At 39.1% G+C, this 18,130-nt stretch overlaps 1 protein-coding gene across 1 annotated transcript in view; it reads left to right on the top strand.

Moving 5' to 3' along the window:
* Positions 1-5,060: 5,060 nt before the first annotated feature.
* ARPIN (actin related protein 2/3 complex inhibitor) overlaps positions 5,061-18,130 on the top strand; it is a 28,146-nt gene continuing 15,076 nt past the window's right edge. The window contains exons 1-3 of the mRNA XM_074234084.1: positions 5,061-5,292; positions 10,820-10,895; positions 16,009-16,141. Coding sequence (XP_074090185.1) covers positions 5,201-5,292; positions 10,820-10,895; positions 16,009-16,141 — 301 coding nt within the window. The 5' untranslated portion in view covers positions 5,061-5,200. The remainder of the gene's footprint in view (positions 5,293-10,819; positions 10,896-16,008; positions 16,142-18,130) is intronic.

Consider the following 18,130-nt stretch of genomic DNA (forward strand, 5'->3'; position numbering starts at 1 on the left):
TCTTACTTAGCTTAGCCCCTTATCACTTTTTGCCTGGATTCTTTAACTAGCCTTCTAATTACTTTCCCTGGGTCTCAATCTTTCTGCTCCCTAATGCATCCCCCCACAAAGCTTTCTATCATATTTCTAAACCACAAATCTGACTGTCGCTAACTCCTGTACTCAAAGATCTTTGAAGATTTAAACTCTTCCACAATACATTTAGAATCCTTCATCTGTTTTCCACCTATGTTCTATCTTATTTCACATTACTCCCCTTTCCAACCAAATTGGTCTAAGAGCTGCTTTTTTATAAACAACTTTCAGGGGCGGCTAGGTGGAGCAGTGGATAAAGTACCAGCCCTGGAGTCAGAAGTACCTGGGTTCAAATCTGACCTTGGGCAAGCCACTTAACCCCATTGCCTTGCAAAAACCTAAAAAACAAAAACAAATAAACAACTTTCCATTTACTCTGATTTCTGCCTAGTGATTTCAGACAAAACAACCTTTGAAGGGGCCAATGATAAGATCATAAGGAGGTTGATCTTGGCTTTAAACTAGAAGGAAGAAGTTGAATTAGAATTCAGTGCACAAATTAAAAGACTAAACAAGACTGCCTAGCAATTGTTATACTTTAAAGTGGTGTTCAAGCAGTTTGGAAGACCACTAGTTTATCTCTAATATTCTGTATTTGAATGAGAATGAGAGACATTGCTTAGAACAACAAATTCCTAGGCAGTTTTTAGTATAGGGCAAGCAAACTGTCCAAAAATTAACTGAAAGGAAAAGTGTATTACTGACTTATGAAGAAAATTCGTTCTCACAATGAGCAATGACCAAGAATCTAACCATTTAATAGTACCAACTTCAGGGAGAATAACAAGACTATTTAAGACCAGTGAGTTTTAAGAGATGAATGATAGTTCCTTGAGCTATGAAATTCAAATGACATATTTGGGCTTCTTTAAATTTCAGATGATGAAGTTCAATTCCATGGATATATTCTGGAGGGAATCTAATTTGAGGGGGAATATGAGGGGTGAGGGGGTGGGATAAGTGAGCTGGAGGGGGGGGTAAGATCTACTGCAAACTTTCCAGTGACTTTGTTGATGAAAGCATGTTCTAGCCTCATAGGATAAGTCAATTTATATAAGTGATCCTCACACAAAAGATATCTAGAATGTGCCATTCTGTGCTTGCAACATCTCATTCTCCTGTCTACAATAGATTCCCCTCCCCCACACTGAGGCCTCCCTATAGTAGCACAGATAGTTCTATATTTTGATATCATCTCAGCAGGCCACATGAATCTAGTACAATGTGGGGAGGGTGGGAGAGGGAAAGAGGCAACTTCTAAACTGAGGGATGCTCTCAGCAAGCGTTGCCAAAAGAAGCATGCTAAAGAAAGAGAGGGATTAGGGACTGCTAAATGGTGTAGTGGATAAAGCACAGGCCTTGGAGTCAGGAGTACCTGGGTTCAAATGCGGTCTCAGACACTTAATAATTACCTAGCTGTGTGGCCTTGGGCAAGCCACTTAACCCCATTTGCCTAAGAAAGAGAGGGATTGTTTAAATTTTTGAATTCATGTACCTTACACATTTGTGTCTTGTGATATAATTTGTTTGAAAACATGTATTGAGTATCTATTATATACAAGATGCTGTGAGAGATAGAAACATGCATTAGAAACTGGCGGTGCTCTCAAGGCACTTATAATCTAGTAGGGAAGGTAGGAGATGTGTGGTATGATAAAAAAATCAAATCCATCTCTTCCATTTAGTACCTGTGTGGACTTGAGAAAATCACTTACCTTCCTTGAACCTCAGTTTCTTCAAATATAAAATGAGGGTTAGATGGCTTCTAGAATCCTTTCTAGGTTCAATTTCATCATTTTTTTAACATTATATTTACACACATAATTATAATACAAGCTATACATGGTAAATAACATTTAAGAAGCAAAAAAAGTCATATAAAAGAATAGGGATTATTTCCAAGTAATATGATCAAGTATCAAAGCTTTCTCAAGGAAGGTGAAATATGGTAAGGTACCATCCTAGCACAGGTTCTTGTAATCTTTCTCCAGCATTAGTTCTACATCTTTCTCATTGAATTCCCAGCTTCCATTCTGTTGTCTATCCGATGCATCCTCCATGCATCTGCCAAAATAATTTTCCTAAAGCATTAATCTGAGCATGTCATTACATTCTTCAAGAACTATCAGTCATTCCCTATTGCCTCTCAGATAAAATACAATTTTCTCTGCTTGGCATTTAAAGCCCTTTGTAATGTGGCTCCATCCAGCCTTTTTAGTCCAGTCAAGCAGCAGAGCAACCCCCTTGTCCAAACCCAGGATTAGATTGAACCATCTGGCAGAGATGCTGTAGGTCTTAGGGAGTTATAGTGTATTCTGTGAATAGCCAACCTAGGCTAGCAGTGGTGCAATTTATCCATCACTAAAACCAATGTTTCATTCCATGGTGAGCTTTGTAAAACCTCAGAGAAAGGACACTGAGATCTAGTTGTTTCAGAGTTGTGAGTTGTCTTGGCAACATGTATTCCCTCTTTGTCTTACTACCATTGTATTTTTATTATTTTTCTTTGCCATTTTAATAATGCCTTTTATAAAAGTCAACAGAATCTACTGACTGAATGAAAAGTAGAGGTACAATGGTGGGGCCCCATGAGTTAGTGTTAGAAGAAAAGTCTACTAAAACCATTGCTAGTAGGAGCCCCTCTAGGACCCTAATCTGCCAAGGCCATTTAGGGAAAGCCTATAGGGATGCTACATATAAAACAGGAGGGTTACACATGTTGATCTCTAATGTCCCTTTCAAGACTTACATTTTAGGATTATCATAAGACCAAGAATCAACTAATTTTGGGAAGAGGATGAGTTTAGTTTTAGATATCTTGAGTTTGAGGTGATGGAGAGAGTTAGAGATAAACAGCAGGAGGATTACAAATAGGATTCCTAATAGGATTAAAATTGGACCTGAGGGGCATCTTGGTGGTGCAGTGCAGGGAGTTCAAATCTTACCTCAGACACTTAATAATTACCTAGTTGTATGACCTTGGACAAGCCACTTAACCCCACTGTCTTGCAAAAACTAAAAACAAAAACTGGACCTGATTTAGGAAGCATCTTCATAAAGGTGAGGATGCAAATGTAATAATGGATGAAATCTCCCAGGGAGAGGGTGATATGATAGAGACTATTGTTCTTGTCTCACCTACTGCCTGCCCCTGTTAATGAAAAGCTCCCAAGAACACTTATGAATAGTGATCACTGGTATCCTGCTACAAGAGAGAACATCCATTAGTCAGAAATGGGTGTTAACCCAGTTAACTCTGATTCAGGTTCAACCCCTGGATAGTGATTTTCTTAGACTTTGGAGTGTAAGACTTGTTTGATTTTAGGGTGTGTAGGACCATAAGTAACAAAATCTCAAATGCCTCTGTGATGCCAAAGAGAAACTGTATCATGCTGATATAGTGCCACGGAAACAAAATGAGAGTGCCTGAGCAGTAGTGCTTGCTAAATTATTCTTTTCTTCCTCTTTTTTCTCTTTTTTTGTCTAGGATGCTGTTGTCCTTTTAGTTATATTGTTAAAGCATAAAGTGCTTATCTAATAGTCAAGATGTTGCCATACTGCCGCATCTATTCCTCTTTCCCTTTACAAAAATCTATAGATTTTTGAGGAGCAGAATGTGTTATTTTTGTGTCAGGAAAAGGTGGGCTCCTAATATGGAAAAATGGTCAATAATATTTGATACTATCAAAATAACTTTCTGATGGTAGTTATCTGCCTACTAGAGGATGAATAATAAAAAATGGTAAGGTATAAGATATTCTGGATGGAATAGACAGAAGATAAATTTTTTCTCTTCTCTATCACTATTTGATTTTATTTTTGAACTTTTACAAATGGTGCACACACAAGCAAATCTAATTACTTCTATAAATAGATACAGTTTATGGGAAGCTGTATATCTAGTATATTTAGGATAAATTGGTATTTGGTCCTCATGGTGTGAAACTCCTCACAGGTATTTCTTCATCTGTGAACTTGACTTCAGACCTTAAAACTTTGGAGGGAAGACTTGGTAAGCACCTGCCATTCTATTAGTTATTCAAAGGTCCTAGTAAAATTTGATAATTAATTTTGATCATAGCCATCCCTGAAATTCTACTGAGGAGGTTATGATCTGAATGAATTGAGAGATTTAGGAAATGATTATTTAATTGGATTGAAAGAATATCCACAATGACCAAACCTTTTGTAGTATTTGTAGATTAAACTGAGGACAAATTTATGTCCTTTCCCAAAAAATTAAGAAACTGGCCAAGGGTCGCAGGCTAAGAATGTATTCCTCAAGTACAATCCCTGGAAAATGGAATTTCAGACCTGCAAGTGTCTTTAGAAAGCATCTAATCTAAAGCTCCCATTTTAATTGGAAGGAAATTCTAGGCTTGAAAAGTGCAGTGATTTGACCTAAGAGATGAGAGAGGTTTGGCACAGGAAAGGCCCTTAGAATTCCAACCACTTCATGTTACATATGGGAAAATCTAGGCTCAGAGATTAAGTTTTGTTGTTAGTGACCAAGCCAGGGAAACTCATGCCTTTTGCCTTGTAGTCCAAACCAGGTTTCGTCCTATTTCTGGAAGGCGGCTTCAACAAAACCAAACAATGACAACAAAAGGACACCACATGCTCAAAAGTGCCGGGTCCAGCGGCAGGCAGCATGGGACGGGGGCTTTGGGAATCTGCACCCTCTAGCTTCGGGCCCTCGTTCTACGTGGCCGTTCCTGCCCTCTTGAGGCTCAGGCATTCTGCAGGGACCAGGACAAGCCCGGAGCTGCTTTCTGGTCCTGCTTGGCCTCATCCGGTTACTCCTCACCCTGCTCCGAATCCCGTCCTTCCCGTAAGATCGGAGAAGCTGCCGCCCCTTCAGGGAAGCCGCTGCGCGGCTAGGCAGAGCTCCAGCCTGGCTCGTACCATTCCGGGGAAACGGGGAGGAGGAACCCGGGGGTGGGGTGGGGTGGCGAAGGGTATAGGCCGTGATCTCCCGGAGCAGGCGCGGAGGACCAGAGGCCGGCCCGGGGGGCAGCGGCGGCCGCTCCCGCGTCCATCGCCCTCGCCTCGGGCATCCCGTCATCCGGACCCGGGGAGGAAGTCGTCGCCGAACGCTTCCAGCTACATCGCCTCCTCTATCGCGATGAGCCGCCTCTATCACGACAGCGCCCTCCGGAACACGGCGGTGCACCGCACTCGGCTGCCCGGGCCCTGGGACCCGGCTGCGTACCAGCGGTAGGGCTCCCGCCGGGCTGGCTCTCCCGGCCCCGGAGACCAGCCGCCCCCCCCACTAGCCGGGCTGCCCCCCGCCCCCCGAGACTAAGTGGCCCCGCCTCCGGGGGCTTCTGCCGGCCCCCGAGCTGGGAATGGGGCGGGGACGAGGGGGCTTGGGGAGCGAGGCCAGGGCGGGGGCGCCGGGCCGGGCTCCCCGCGTGGCTCTGCCCTTTTCCTTCTTTGGAAAAACAAGGCTTACTGGTTAGAGCGCGCGGACTGGGCTAGCCAGCCCGGCGGGGCACTGACTGGGCCGGGCGTGCGCCGCTGCCCTCCTGCTCGCGCCGCCGGGCCCCCCATAGCCACATTTTCCTAGTCCTTTCAGCTACAGAAGCCGTCCTCACTTCAGTGGGGGCTGGAGTGGGGTGTGTGTGTGGGGGGGATCAGCTCCCAAGTTCCTGATGAGAAAATGGCCCCTTTGTGGCGGTACTTTTTAAAGGGTTAAGCGACCTGCCCAGAGCCACGCAGCCAGAGAATGTCCAAGACCACCTTTGAATTTAGGTCCTTCTGAGGTCAGCCCTTCAAGTGGGCTCTAGCTTCCACACCCGGCTGCTCCACAACTGACTCTCAGAGGCAGTGACCCTGAGGAGACTCGGGACAAATCTCTAGAGACTAAGGTCCGAATTCTTTCCTTCCCAGACATGGTTTTATGGCTCTAAGAAGCCCACAGTTCTCAGCACTCTCCCTTCAGACAGTTGACTTGCCCCCCACTATTCTTGTACCAGTAGAATCCTGAGGAGCAAAAACAGGCTCAATGAACTTGCCAGGGTCACATGGAACAGTAGCAAACCTTCCAGGGACAGCTACCATATTTTATTTCTGCGTTTAGTATTCATTTTGAAAGCGTTCAGTGCATTCTGTGAATAAAGTCTGAGAAGCAGGCTGGCCTTGGTGTTGGGAAGACCGGGTTCAAGTCCTACAGATTCATAGCCTTATGACCACAGAATGGCATCCCAAATTCGGGTCTCCAAAATGGAATTCTTTATGTACTTACCAAAACCTATTCCTCTTCAGAACTTAACTATTTCTTTGCATTATCTAGATTGAAAACCTTGGGCCAGCATTCATTTCCTCTTCATCTGCTTTTTTTTTTTCACAATAGCGTCCTCATTTGTCTCCCTGCCCCATATCACTATGCGTGTCAGTCGTTTCTCATAGAGAAACCAAATGATTTTCCCAAAGTGTAGGTCTGACCATGTCATTACTTATTTATTAAAACCCAGTGATTCCCTATTGTTTCCTCTGGTATTTCCAAACTTTTTTGAAACATGACCTCCAGGCTACAGTTTTACCATACTGGCCTACTTACTCTCAGGAAAAAAAATCTCCATCATCTCCCTTTGGGCTATTGAATTACTGAAATGCTCAGGAAAGCACCTTCCCCTCTTTCTTAGAATCCCTAACTCTAAGATTCGGCTCAACTTCCAGCTGCTAAAATCTTTCTAAAATTACTTTCCATCCACATATATGTATCTTTTTAAATATCATGAGTCTCTCCCATTACAGCGTAAGATCCTGGAGGAGGTCAAAAACTGCTTTTCCTTTTTCTTTGTATCCATTGCCCCTGAATATTCAGTTTATTTAATAAACTGACTGACCTCTTAGTGCCTCAGACAATTACCTAAAACTAAGTTAAATCACTATATTGGGCTTTCAGGACAATAGGAAAAACAATTCCTGCCCTTGAAGCTTATATTCTGTTTAAGCTCAGCACTGTGCTAGCAGCCACAGGATAAACTACATTAGGAAATGTATTAATTCATGATAAGTTTGAGTTTTCTGAGCTCATGTGACTGCCGCTTTAATAGCTCTGGTAGCTCTAGTGATGTCTCTGGTGTGATTTGAACCTAGTTCTTCCAACTATATTGAATTAAATTGTTTTATTTAAATTATTTTGACATTAGATTTCTTTCTCTTGGTCATTAAAGGATTAATAGTTCAGTTTTTTTAAGAACTTTAAATTTAATTTGTAAAATTTATAGGTCTTTTTTTCCCATGCAAGATCAAATTTAGGCAAAATTTGACCCTGTATGAATTTTTTATTTAGAACATGGTGTCTTCCACTGTGCCCCTTTTCCCCTTCTAACTAGACTTTGTGAGAAAGAGGGGAGATTTATGGAAAGTTTGATACTTTGTACTAGTAGTATCTTAAGGAGCAAAAAGGGCTCAATGAATTTGCCAAGGTCATGTGAAATAGTAGCAAGAGGGGTTATTTAAAAGTTAACGGAAACAAAATACCTCTAGCATCATGACTATGTTGTATCTGTTTTGGGTGATTCGCCTGCCTTGATGAGAGAGCATTAGTCCATACCCACTGAGTGGTATAAGCTCTAGTCAAACTGTGTTTATTCTGCTTTGTATCACTATGGCACTGAGAAAGCTGATTTAAGGATTTTAAAGAACAAAACAGAACAAAACAACCCAGCACTAGGTAACCCTCCTCTATAAGCTGGGTCTGTATTATTTTTTGCTTTGACAGATGGGGAAGCCAAATTACAGAGAAGCCAAATAACTCGATGTACATCTCTCAGCAAGAATTAGGAAAGGAGCTCTGAAAAGACACCTGACTCTCCGTCTAACACCCTATTAATTGCTTAATATTTCCCAAGTACAAAACATGCCTCTTTTACCAACTCATGCCAGCTTCCCACTGGGATAGTGAATGTCCTGTTAATCGCTGCCAAGATACAAAGTACTGTAACAGTATTAGCATTGTATTCTCTTGATTTTGTATGGAGTGCTGAGTTTGTACAATTTGGTCCTAGATATTACATGGTCACATTAGAGAACACATCTGTTTGTCAACAAGTTTTAGTCTTATAGGGGATGTAGACAATGTAGTCATTGACTAAACTAAGGCTTGATAAAATTTATCTTGGTTCTAGGAGCTAGCCCTAAAATTTGGGAACTGTATTGTTTTTCAACTTTTATGGAAAAAAATAAAAACGGAAGAGTGGTGGTAGAAAAGGGCAGCAAAGCTTTACCACCACAATCCTTTTGTATTTGAGAAAGCATAACATCAGGAGATAATGTAAAAATAATGACTTGTGAAGGTGTGACCAGGAAAGGCAAAATCAAGACCCAGAAAGACTTTGGAGAATTTTTTTTTTTTTAGATTTTTCAAGGCAATGGGGTTAAGTGGCTTGCCCAAGGCCACACAGCTAAGTAATTATTAAGTATCTGAGGTCGGATTTGAACCCAGGTACTCCTGACTCCAAGGCCAGTGCTCTATCCACTATGCCACCTAGCTGCCCTGGGGAATTTTTTTTAAGGCATTTGGGGTAAAATGACTTAGCCACATTCACACAGATGGTAAGTATCTAAGTCTGATTTGAACTTAGGTCCTCCTGACTCCAGGGCTGGTGCTCTAGACACTATACCACCTTGCTCCTCCCTTGGAAGCTTTTAAGGTAGCTCAACTGATTCATTTTGGGGTTTTCCTACCATTCTACTGTGTACTTATTGATACCACTGTTGAGTTTGAATAATAGCTATTGTAGAGACTAGGCCACCTTCTATAGACTCAATTGAGGGAAATTCACAGTATCTGATAGATTACTTCCTGAATAACTGGAAGACAGCCCAAACCAATAGGCCTTCTGCTATATATTCTTTTTTTTTTTTTTAGGTTTTTGCAAGGCAAATGGGGTTAAGCGGCTTGCCCAAGGCCACACAGCTAGGTAATTATTAAATGTCTGAGACCGGATTTGAACCCAGGTACTCCTGGCTCCAAGGCCGGTGCTTTATCCACTACGCCACCTAACCGCCCCTATATATTCTTTCTTGAAGTACAGGTCTTGGGGCATCCATCAAGCAACACAGTCTTTTCATGTTACATCATTAGTTTAATTTAAATATGCTTGACTGGAGAAGAAATATAAATGGGAAGAATGAAGTACAATTCTATAATTTGAGGGAAACATTTTCCCCAAAATGCCTGATACTGCCATGGTGACCAGCCAAGCAAGATTGGTTGAGCCCTGGAATAAACTTTTCTCTATGTTAAAAGCCTAAGAAATAGGGCTTTCTGCCTCCTGTTCTGGAGCATTGAGAAGGCACAATGGATAGACCTGGGCTTGGAATCAAGAAGTCTCATCTTCCTGAGTTCAAATCTGAGCTCAGAAACTTACTAGCTATGTGACCCTGCCAAGTCTCAGTTTCCTTCTCTGTTAAATAAGCTGGAGAAGGAAATGGCAAATGATTCTAGGATCTTTGTCAAGAAAACCTCAAATGGGTCACAAAAGTCAGACCTGACTAAACAACTAACAACAACCTTCTACTATCATCATTCTGTCCCTTATGTGAGTCAGTTTGTGAATATATGTGTATATATATACAAATATATATGTATATATATACAAATATATATATATAATATATAATTTCAAACTATGGCTTGCCTGTGAGTTTTAATTTTCACGAGAAAAAATAATAGTTTGCATGAAATGCGTATTAGATTTTTTAATTTTCTTTGATGTTTTTAAGCAGATTATAGAATATATTGCATGGAATTTTCAATCGATCTGCAAGATGTATTCCATTTTTATAATGCAGACTAATGCACCTACTTTTAAATTGTTGTGTTGTTGTTTTGTGTTTGCTTTCGCACTTTGCTTTCCCCTGTCCTATTGATGCGCATTCCCTCACTTTCTAAGAAGTTAAAAGTACCATGACTTTTCAAAGTGCTTGCTAAATCTAATTAAGATAAGACTACAAATTAACTATTATATTATTGTACTATATTGTTTATTCTGGGTGTGACCCTTGAATAATTATTTTATTTTAATGCAGCCCTTAGGTTATAAGGTTGGACAGACTTGATCTATATGAAGATGACTTCCAAAACTTCATAACTAGCCCTTCTCCCTCTTCTGAGCTCTAGTCCCCATCACCAACTAATTACCTGTTGCATATATACAAGTGATTGAGTAGGCTGTGTCTACTTTTTTTTTTAGGTTTTTGCAAGGCAAATGGGGTTAAGTGGCTTGCCCAAGGCCACACATCTAGGTAATTATTAAGTGTCTGAGACCAGATTTGAACCCAGGTACTCCTGACTCCAGGGCCTGTACTTTATCCACTATGCCACTTAGCCGCCCTTTTTTTGTACCTTCTTTAGAGTCTGCCTCTAATTTGATCTAATGGTATAATGTATATCAAGTTTTTTTTTCAAACTTTAAGCTATTATTGATACCATTTGACTCTAAAATCCTCAGAAGAAATACTATGTAAATAACATTCTGTACAGTTTTTCTTTCGTTCTGGGTAACATGCATGACATAAGTCACGGTTCTGTCTTAGTATGGTTTAAAGTCTTAGTCTTTGGGTTTTTTTCCTTTTTCCCCTCCCCTCGTGTGTCTGAGGCTGAATTTGAACTGAGGTCCTTCTGACTTTAGGCCAGTGCTCTATCCATTGCACTCCCTAGGTGCTGTCAATAATTCCTTCTTAAAGACTCCTAGGTAAGCTGATCTCAGCTTTTCCTCTTTTTTACCAGGGGAAATGGTGTTCTTTTGGAGGGAGAACTGGTTGACATTTCTCGTCATAACATCTCAGATGCCAGTGGCAAAAAGGTGAGTATGATGTATTCTTTTTTTTTGTATTAATGATATTTTATTTTTTTCAATTACATGTAAAGATTGTTTTCAACATTCATTTTTTATTAATTTTTGCAAGGCAGTGTGGTTAAGTGATTTGCCCTAAGTCACATAGCTTAGTATTAAATATCTGAGGCTGTATTTGAACTCAGGTCCTCCTTACCCCAAGGGTGGTGCTCTCAAAATTCATTTTTGTAAGATTTTGAGTTCCAAGTTCCCTCCCTCCCTAAGACAACAAGTAATCTGATATAGGTTTTATATATATATATATACATATATATATATGTATATATATATATATGTATATATATATATATATATATATATATACATACACACAATCATGTCAAATATATTTCCATATTAGTCATGTTGTGAAAGAAGAATCAAAAGAAAAGGGGGGAAAACCACAAGAAAGAAAAAAACAAAAAACAAAAGAAAAAACAAAAAAAATGGTATGCTTCAATGTGCATTCAGACCACATAAGTTTTTTTTTGTTTGTTTTAGTTTTTTGCAAGGCAGATGGGGTTAAGTGGCTTGTCCAAGGCCACATGGCTAGGTAATTATTAAATGTCTGAGACTGGATTTGAACCCAGGTACTCCTGACTTCAGGGCCAGTGCTTTATCCACTGTGCCACCTAGCCGCCCCGTTCTTTTCCTTTTTTAAAATTTTCTTTGGGATACAGTGGGATATAGTGGTATTACTGAATCAAAGATTATGCACAATTTGGGCATAGTTCCAAACGAGCATGATGTATTCTTTTTTGTTGTTATTGTTGTTGTTTTTTAAGCATGATGTATTTTTGAGCAAGGGAAATCTGTACAAAATAAACTAGAAAAGCCTTTAGGAGATTCAGGACATGTAGAGCAGGCTGAGAATGAGCACATAATATGCTATTTGGGGGGTAAGCAGTTAATTGGATCAACATTTCTACTGAGATATTTAGGAAAGGGGAGATGAGCAGTTTTTAAGTACCTAAGATAAGTTAGGCATTGTGTTAAATGCTTTACAAATATTATCCTTCTTTTACTCTCAAAGTAGGTAGGTATTATTACTATTCTCATTTTACAGTTGAGGAAACTGAGATCGATAGAAGTTAAGTTACTTGTTCAAGGTCACATATTTAGTAAATGTCTGAGACTGGATTTCAAATAATTTAAAAATCCATTTAAACTCAGGGCCTCCTGACTCCAGGTACTATATGCATGCATATACATATACATACATGTGTGTGTGTGTGTGTGTGTGTGTGTGTATATATATATATATGTAATATGCCAGAAGTAGCATTTGAAGCCAGGTGTCTCCAAGGCCAGGGTATAGTCAGATCTGATTTTTTTTTTTCATTCTTAATTACAAAAGACAGCTCTCTAGGAAGGGGTAGTAGTAAGGATATAGCTAGAGAGAGAGGTGATACAAAAACAAAAAATATCAATAAAAATTGTATTTGAAAAAATATACACTTTTGGATCCCAGTAATTGATCACTGTCTCTTCATGCAGTAATTATATTATTACTTCTAGAATGAAGCAGCAAGACATTATAAAGGATAGGCACAAATGAAGGATAGAACACCTTGAAGGGTCTTCACAGAGTACAAGACCCCAGGATAGACATTCAGTTTGTCTCTTTTCATACTGACCTAGTTTTCCTACTTTTCTTGAAATCTCTGTTTTCCATGGAGACTTGTAAGCAATTGCAAGAGAGAAATAACAACACATACAAGAGGAGGAAAAAGTCCACGACGAATTCCCAAAGGAACTAGCTGACAGACAGTAGATAAAAATCATAACTGATTCTCTCTGTATAATTAAATGTTATAATATAATCATATATAATTATAGTATTATATAACATGACATAGTTTACATATAATACATTATACACTACAGAATTTCATGTGTGTGTATATAGACATACATATATACATACTATGCCAATTTATCCCAGTATATCTAAGGTTACTTAAACTAAGTAACTTAAGTAACCTTAAATATCTCAGTATAAATGTTGAATTAAATATTTAATAAATGAAAATTAAATATAAGGGTACTGGAAAGTAGATGATCCCTGGTTTATAGGTTGTTTGGGATATAATCCTAGGCCATTTTTTTGTGAGACAAGACTATTTGGTGAGGCAGTTGATTGAGTGCTTGTAAAGAATTCAGCTGAGAGTGAATGGTTCAATTTAAGGCCGTCATACCTCCACTGTATGGTCTTGGGATTTCTCCTCTTTTGATGTTATTGTATTTTTATTGGTTTGAGATAGGCTAGTCAGCTTGCATACTCCAAGCACTGGTTTGGGGAACAAATGATGATGAAACTGTTATCAGAAGAGAGCAGTAACTAGGAATATTGATTTCTGAGGCAAATTCATTTTAGTAGTAATAGAGCTACCTCCACTCTACAAAATGGCAGAATAGATCTTTACTATAGCTGCATATGTATCTGATGTTGGAGGACCCATTTAAGTTTAGAGAAACTCATCTGCACCTTGATAGCAGGTTGCTGAGTTTTGGGGTCACATCAATCCTCAGATACCATATAGTATGCTGCAGATAGGTTATGATCAAAATTGGTGGAGGAAGTACCCTCCTTGATGACATCATAGAATCTTTTGGCATTAAAGTAAATGTCCCTTCTAATTAGTCTGTCAACATTTCCCATTATTCATTGACAGATGTAGTTTTCTGTTCCCTTGTCTCAGGGCTTTAGTGATGAACACCTTGAAATAATGAAAAAAGAAGTCAGAGTTTGATAAAATGAGACTGATCAACCCTAAACTTGAAAGAGAATGTGCTTCTTCCTGCCCTTCTCCTTATTGAGCTTGTATTTTCTTATGTGTAGCTATCCCTCCATAAGGATTTTCTCATTCTCTTCTCTTTTACAATGTGTACTTAGTACTAGTCTCTTCTATTAAATTCTTCAGACAACAGTTGATATCCTTGATAAACATCATAAGATGATCTATGCTTTCTGTCATAGGGAGGGAGGGAGAAAAATATAAAACTCAAAACCTTGCAAAAAATAATTGTTGAGAGCTACTGTTCCATGTAGTTGGAAAAATAAATAAATAAATAAATAAAAATATTTAATTAAAAAAACTCAAGGGGGCTAGGTGGCGCAGTGGATAGAGCACTGGCCCTGGAGTCAGGAGTACCTGAGTTCAAATCCAGCCTCATACACTTAATAATTACCTAGCTGTGTGGCCCTGGGCAAGCCACTTAACCCCACTGCCTTGCAAAAAGCCTAAAAAAACAAAACAAAAACAAAAAAACAAAAAAACTCAGAACATTGTAAGAAATAACTCTATGGCTACCTGATTTGATACTTTCTCCATTTTCATTAATTTTAAAAAAATATTTATTTACTGTCTGATATATATGCCAGGCCTTCCTCTGGCTTATAGTTCAATAACTCAAATAACACAGAAACAACCAAAAGGTAAAGCAATCTGGAATAGGTGGCACCCCCCACCATGATCTTTGGGACACCCTTAGGTGTCCTAGCTAACCATGTAATATTAGGCAAATCAGATCACCATTCTGGGCTTCAATTTCCCAATTTCTCAAATGAATGATGATAGATGAGGTCATCTCTAAGGTTCATCTATAAACGACCTGGACATTTATTGTCCTTGATAAAACTAGGAAGCTCTTTTCCCATTTATTGATATTGTATATATTTTTTTTCCCTTGTGTTATTCCCTAGAACTGTAATGGTATTTTGGGTGCCAGTTGAGGGTATGATATATTAACCTTGCATTCTGTAATGTTTTGCAGTTTGCAAAGCTCTTTCCTCCCAACTACTCTTTGAGGTAGTTAGTATAGGTACCTTTACTTCTATTTCTTTTTCTAACTATTTTTGAAATTAAATGTCCCATCTCACACCTTCAGTCTATCACCTGGTACGGTGGGGTGGAACTCTGAACCTAGAGTCAAGAAGATACACGTTCCAATCTGACCTCAGACACTAATTAGCTATATAATCCCGGGCAAGTCATTTAACTTCTGTTGCTTCAGTTTCCTCATCTGAAAAATGGGAATAATAATAGCACCTACCTCCTAGGGTTGTTGTGAGGATTCAATATGATCATAATTATATAATGCTTGGATAGTACCTAGATGCTATATAGATGATAGCTATTGTTATTAAGAGGAGGCAAGCATGATTCATTATCAGTTTTCTGGAGTTATGATTGGCTATTATTTGAACACTTTCAGAGTTGTTTTCCTTTACATTGTTCTAATCACTGTCAAACTTGTTCTTCTGATTCATTTCACTTTACCATGAATCACTTCATGAGAGTTTTCAGGTTTTTTGTGAATCTCTCTCTTTCATAGCACAATAATATTCACTTACATTTGTATTCTATCATTTTTCCAGCAAGTTCCCAATAGACAAAGCATCCATTTTATTTCCAGTTCTTTGCTCCAACCACAAGAAAAAAAGTTGCTTATTTATTTTTTGGCATGAAATATTTTTGTATTGCTACCATTTTACGAAGGAGTAATAGTCAAGGTAGGGGGCCAGCATTAGCCAACCTGTTATTCAATGAATAAGACTCTCTTCAGACATACTAGGTATTGGGTACCAATGTAGTTCTAATCCTCAATTCCATTCTCTCTCCCTTTCTCCTGACTCTGATTTTATGTTGTTGGGAACAGGGTGCAAGTTCCTATGACAGGTGGCACATAAAACATCAGGAGGCAATCTTAGGAGAGGGCATGTGAAAATTAGGGGATCTTGAGGGAAGGAGGTAGTACTCTGTGCTAAGTAAGGGAATGAGAACTTTCTCAAGTGGGAGGAAATAGTCACCCTTCCAATGCCACTATTTGGGGCATTACCCTGCTCACCCCAGCTTAGGTTCAGCTTATCAACACTATATCAATAAGAAGATCAAATTGTTAGGATCAGAGTTTCAGAGCTTTAATGGACTGATCACTAGATCACATTAGGTGCAGCAGTTGTAATAGACTGATTAGGCAGAGAAAAAAGTTGGAAAATGTTGATGGGGCAAGGCAGTCCTCAGAAGCAGGTAAGACTAGGTGGGGAAATCTGCTTTACTTTTTATCTGCTTGACTCTAGGAGCGTTACTATGTGCTGTATGTCAGACCGAGTCGTATCCATCGCCGTAAATTTGACTCCAAAGGGAATGAGATTGAACCAAACTTCAGCAACACCAGGAAGGTGAACACAGGCTTCCTCATGTCCTCATATAGTAGGTATCCCTTGCACAATTCCAGATTGTCAAAGGATCCACACCTCTTCTGCCTTATTCTCTGTAGCTCTCCTTTCCTTCTCTCACCAGGGTTTCCTTATTATTGCTCCTTCTGCCAGCTTTTCCCTTGCTGCCAGATTTCTTCACATCTTGGAAGTTTTACCTTAGTATTAAATCAGTCTTGAAAAATTAGGGCTCAGTAGTGACAGCTCCAGGCCTGAAGTCTTCTAGAAAGACTTGAGTTCAAATTCAGCCTCAGACACTTATTAGCTCTGTGACTCTGGGCAAGTCATTTAACCATGTTTGCATCAGGTTCCTCATCTGTAAAATGAATTGGAGAAGGAAATGGCAAACTACCCTAGTATCTTTGCTGAGAAAACCCCAAATGGAATGAAGAACAGTCAAGATAGGACTGAACAACTAGAAAAGAAATCTCAGTTTAATTAAATTAATTAAAAATGTTAACTTTTAATTGCTTAATCAATTTGAGAAGATTAAAGTGCTTTGATTATTGGATTAAAAACAGATGATGAGGGGTGGCTAGGTGGCGCAGTGGATAAAGCACCAACCCTGGAGTCAGGAGTACCTGGGTTCAAATCTGGTCTCAGACACTTAATAATTACCTAGCTGTGTGGCCTTGGGCATGGGCAAGGCACTTAACCCCATTTGCCTTGCAAAAAAACCTAAAAAAAAAAAGTCAGAAACTTAAAAACAGATGATGGTACACAGGAAATAATTGTGACTGGTTGAAAGAATCAGACACACCTGTAAGTCTATGAATAAAAGAACAAGCTGATTCAATTGAGTTGTAGACTAGTCTAGTTGTGAAGGGGTCTCAGCTAAGCCCTTGAGAGGGAAACACTTGAGAGGAGAAGAATTTACCTCCTTTTGCAGGCTCTTACCCTTCCTCTTCCCTTAGGTTATCTAGAGCTTCCATCTCTGATGCCAATACAAGAGACATCTAATGTGATTTTATCTGCTTTACTTTTTAGTTTTTTTGCAAGGCAATGGAGTTAAGTGGCTTGCCCAATGCCACACAGCTAGGTAATTAAGTGTCTGAGGTCAGATCTGAACTCAGGTACTCCTAACTTCAAGGCCAATGCTCTATCAACTGCGCCACCTAGCTGCCCCTATCTAATGTGATTTTAGACACGATGACATCCAATAGTATAGCAACTGGTCTGCTTACTTTCTTCTCATCTTTTTTTGCTATCATTTCTCCCCTTGATTTTTTCTTCTATTCTCTGCTACAAGGATGAAGCTGAATAGGGTGGGTCAGCTAATCAATCTCCACTGACCCCAGCTTCCCATGAGATTTGTGTAGATGATAAAAATATAGACCTAGTTGGATTAATTTTACTGTCTAACAGATATAAAGATGAGGGAATAAGGAGTGTGGCTCATTGGATTAGGTCATAGGTTTGGGCAACAATAAACTTGATTTCATTCCAGGATTCACCCCTGACTCATGAGTATACTAGTAATAAAAATAATGATGATGATGATGATAATGACTAACTATAGGCTAGACACTATACTAAGCACTTTATAATTACCATCTCATTTGATCCTAGGACAGACTGCTACTCCCTATAGAGGCTAAGATATGGTCATAGTCCTATATCAGGGTTAAAATTTACAAATAAATGTAATCAATGCAATAGAGAGAGATTTCAAGCTTGCTTTGAAGAGAAGATATAAATGAAACATGATCCTGCCCTATGAATCCAACTTTACATTATTTTGAAGTATTTTCATTTTATTTTATGTAAAAATAATTTTCAGCATTTTTGTAAAATTTTCCTCCTCTTATTCTTCCCTTCCTCCACCCCAGGATAGCATATAATCTAATATAGATTATATGGTACAATTGTGTTACACATATTTCCATATTAGCCATGCTGTGAAAGAAAATCAGAATACGAAGGGGAAAACCCTGAGAAGGAGAAAGCTAAAAAAATTTTTTTTTAAGTTGAAAATAGTATGCTT

Source organism: Macrotis lagotis, chromosome 4 (assembly GCF_037893015.1).
Source record: "Macrotis lagotis isolate mMagLag1 chromosome 4, bilby.v1.9.chrom.fasta, whole genome shotgun sequence".
Lineage (NCBI taxonomy): Eukaryota > Metazoa > Chordata > Mammalia > Peramelemorphia > Peramelidae > Macrotis > Macrotis lagotis.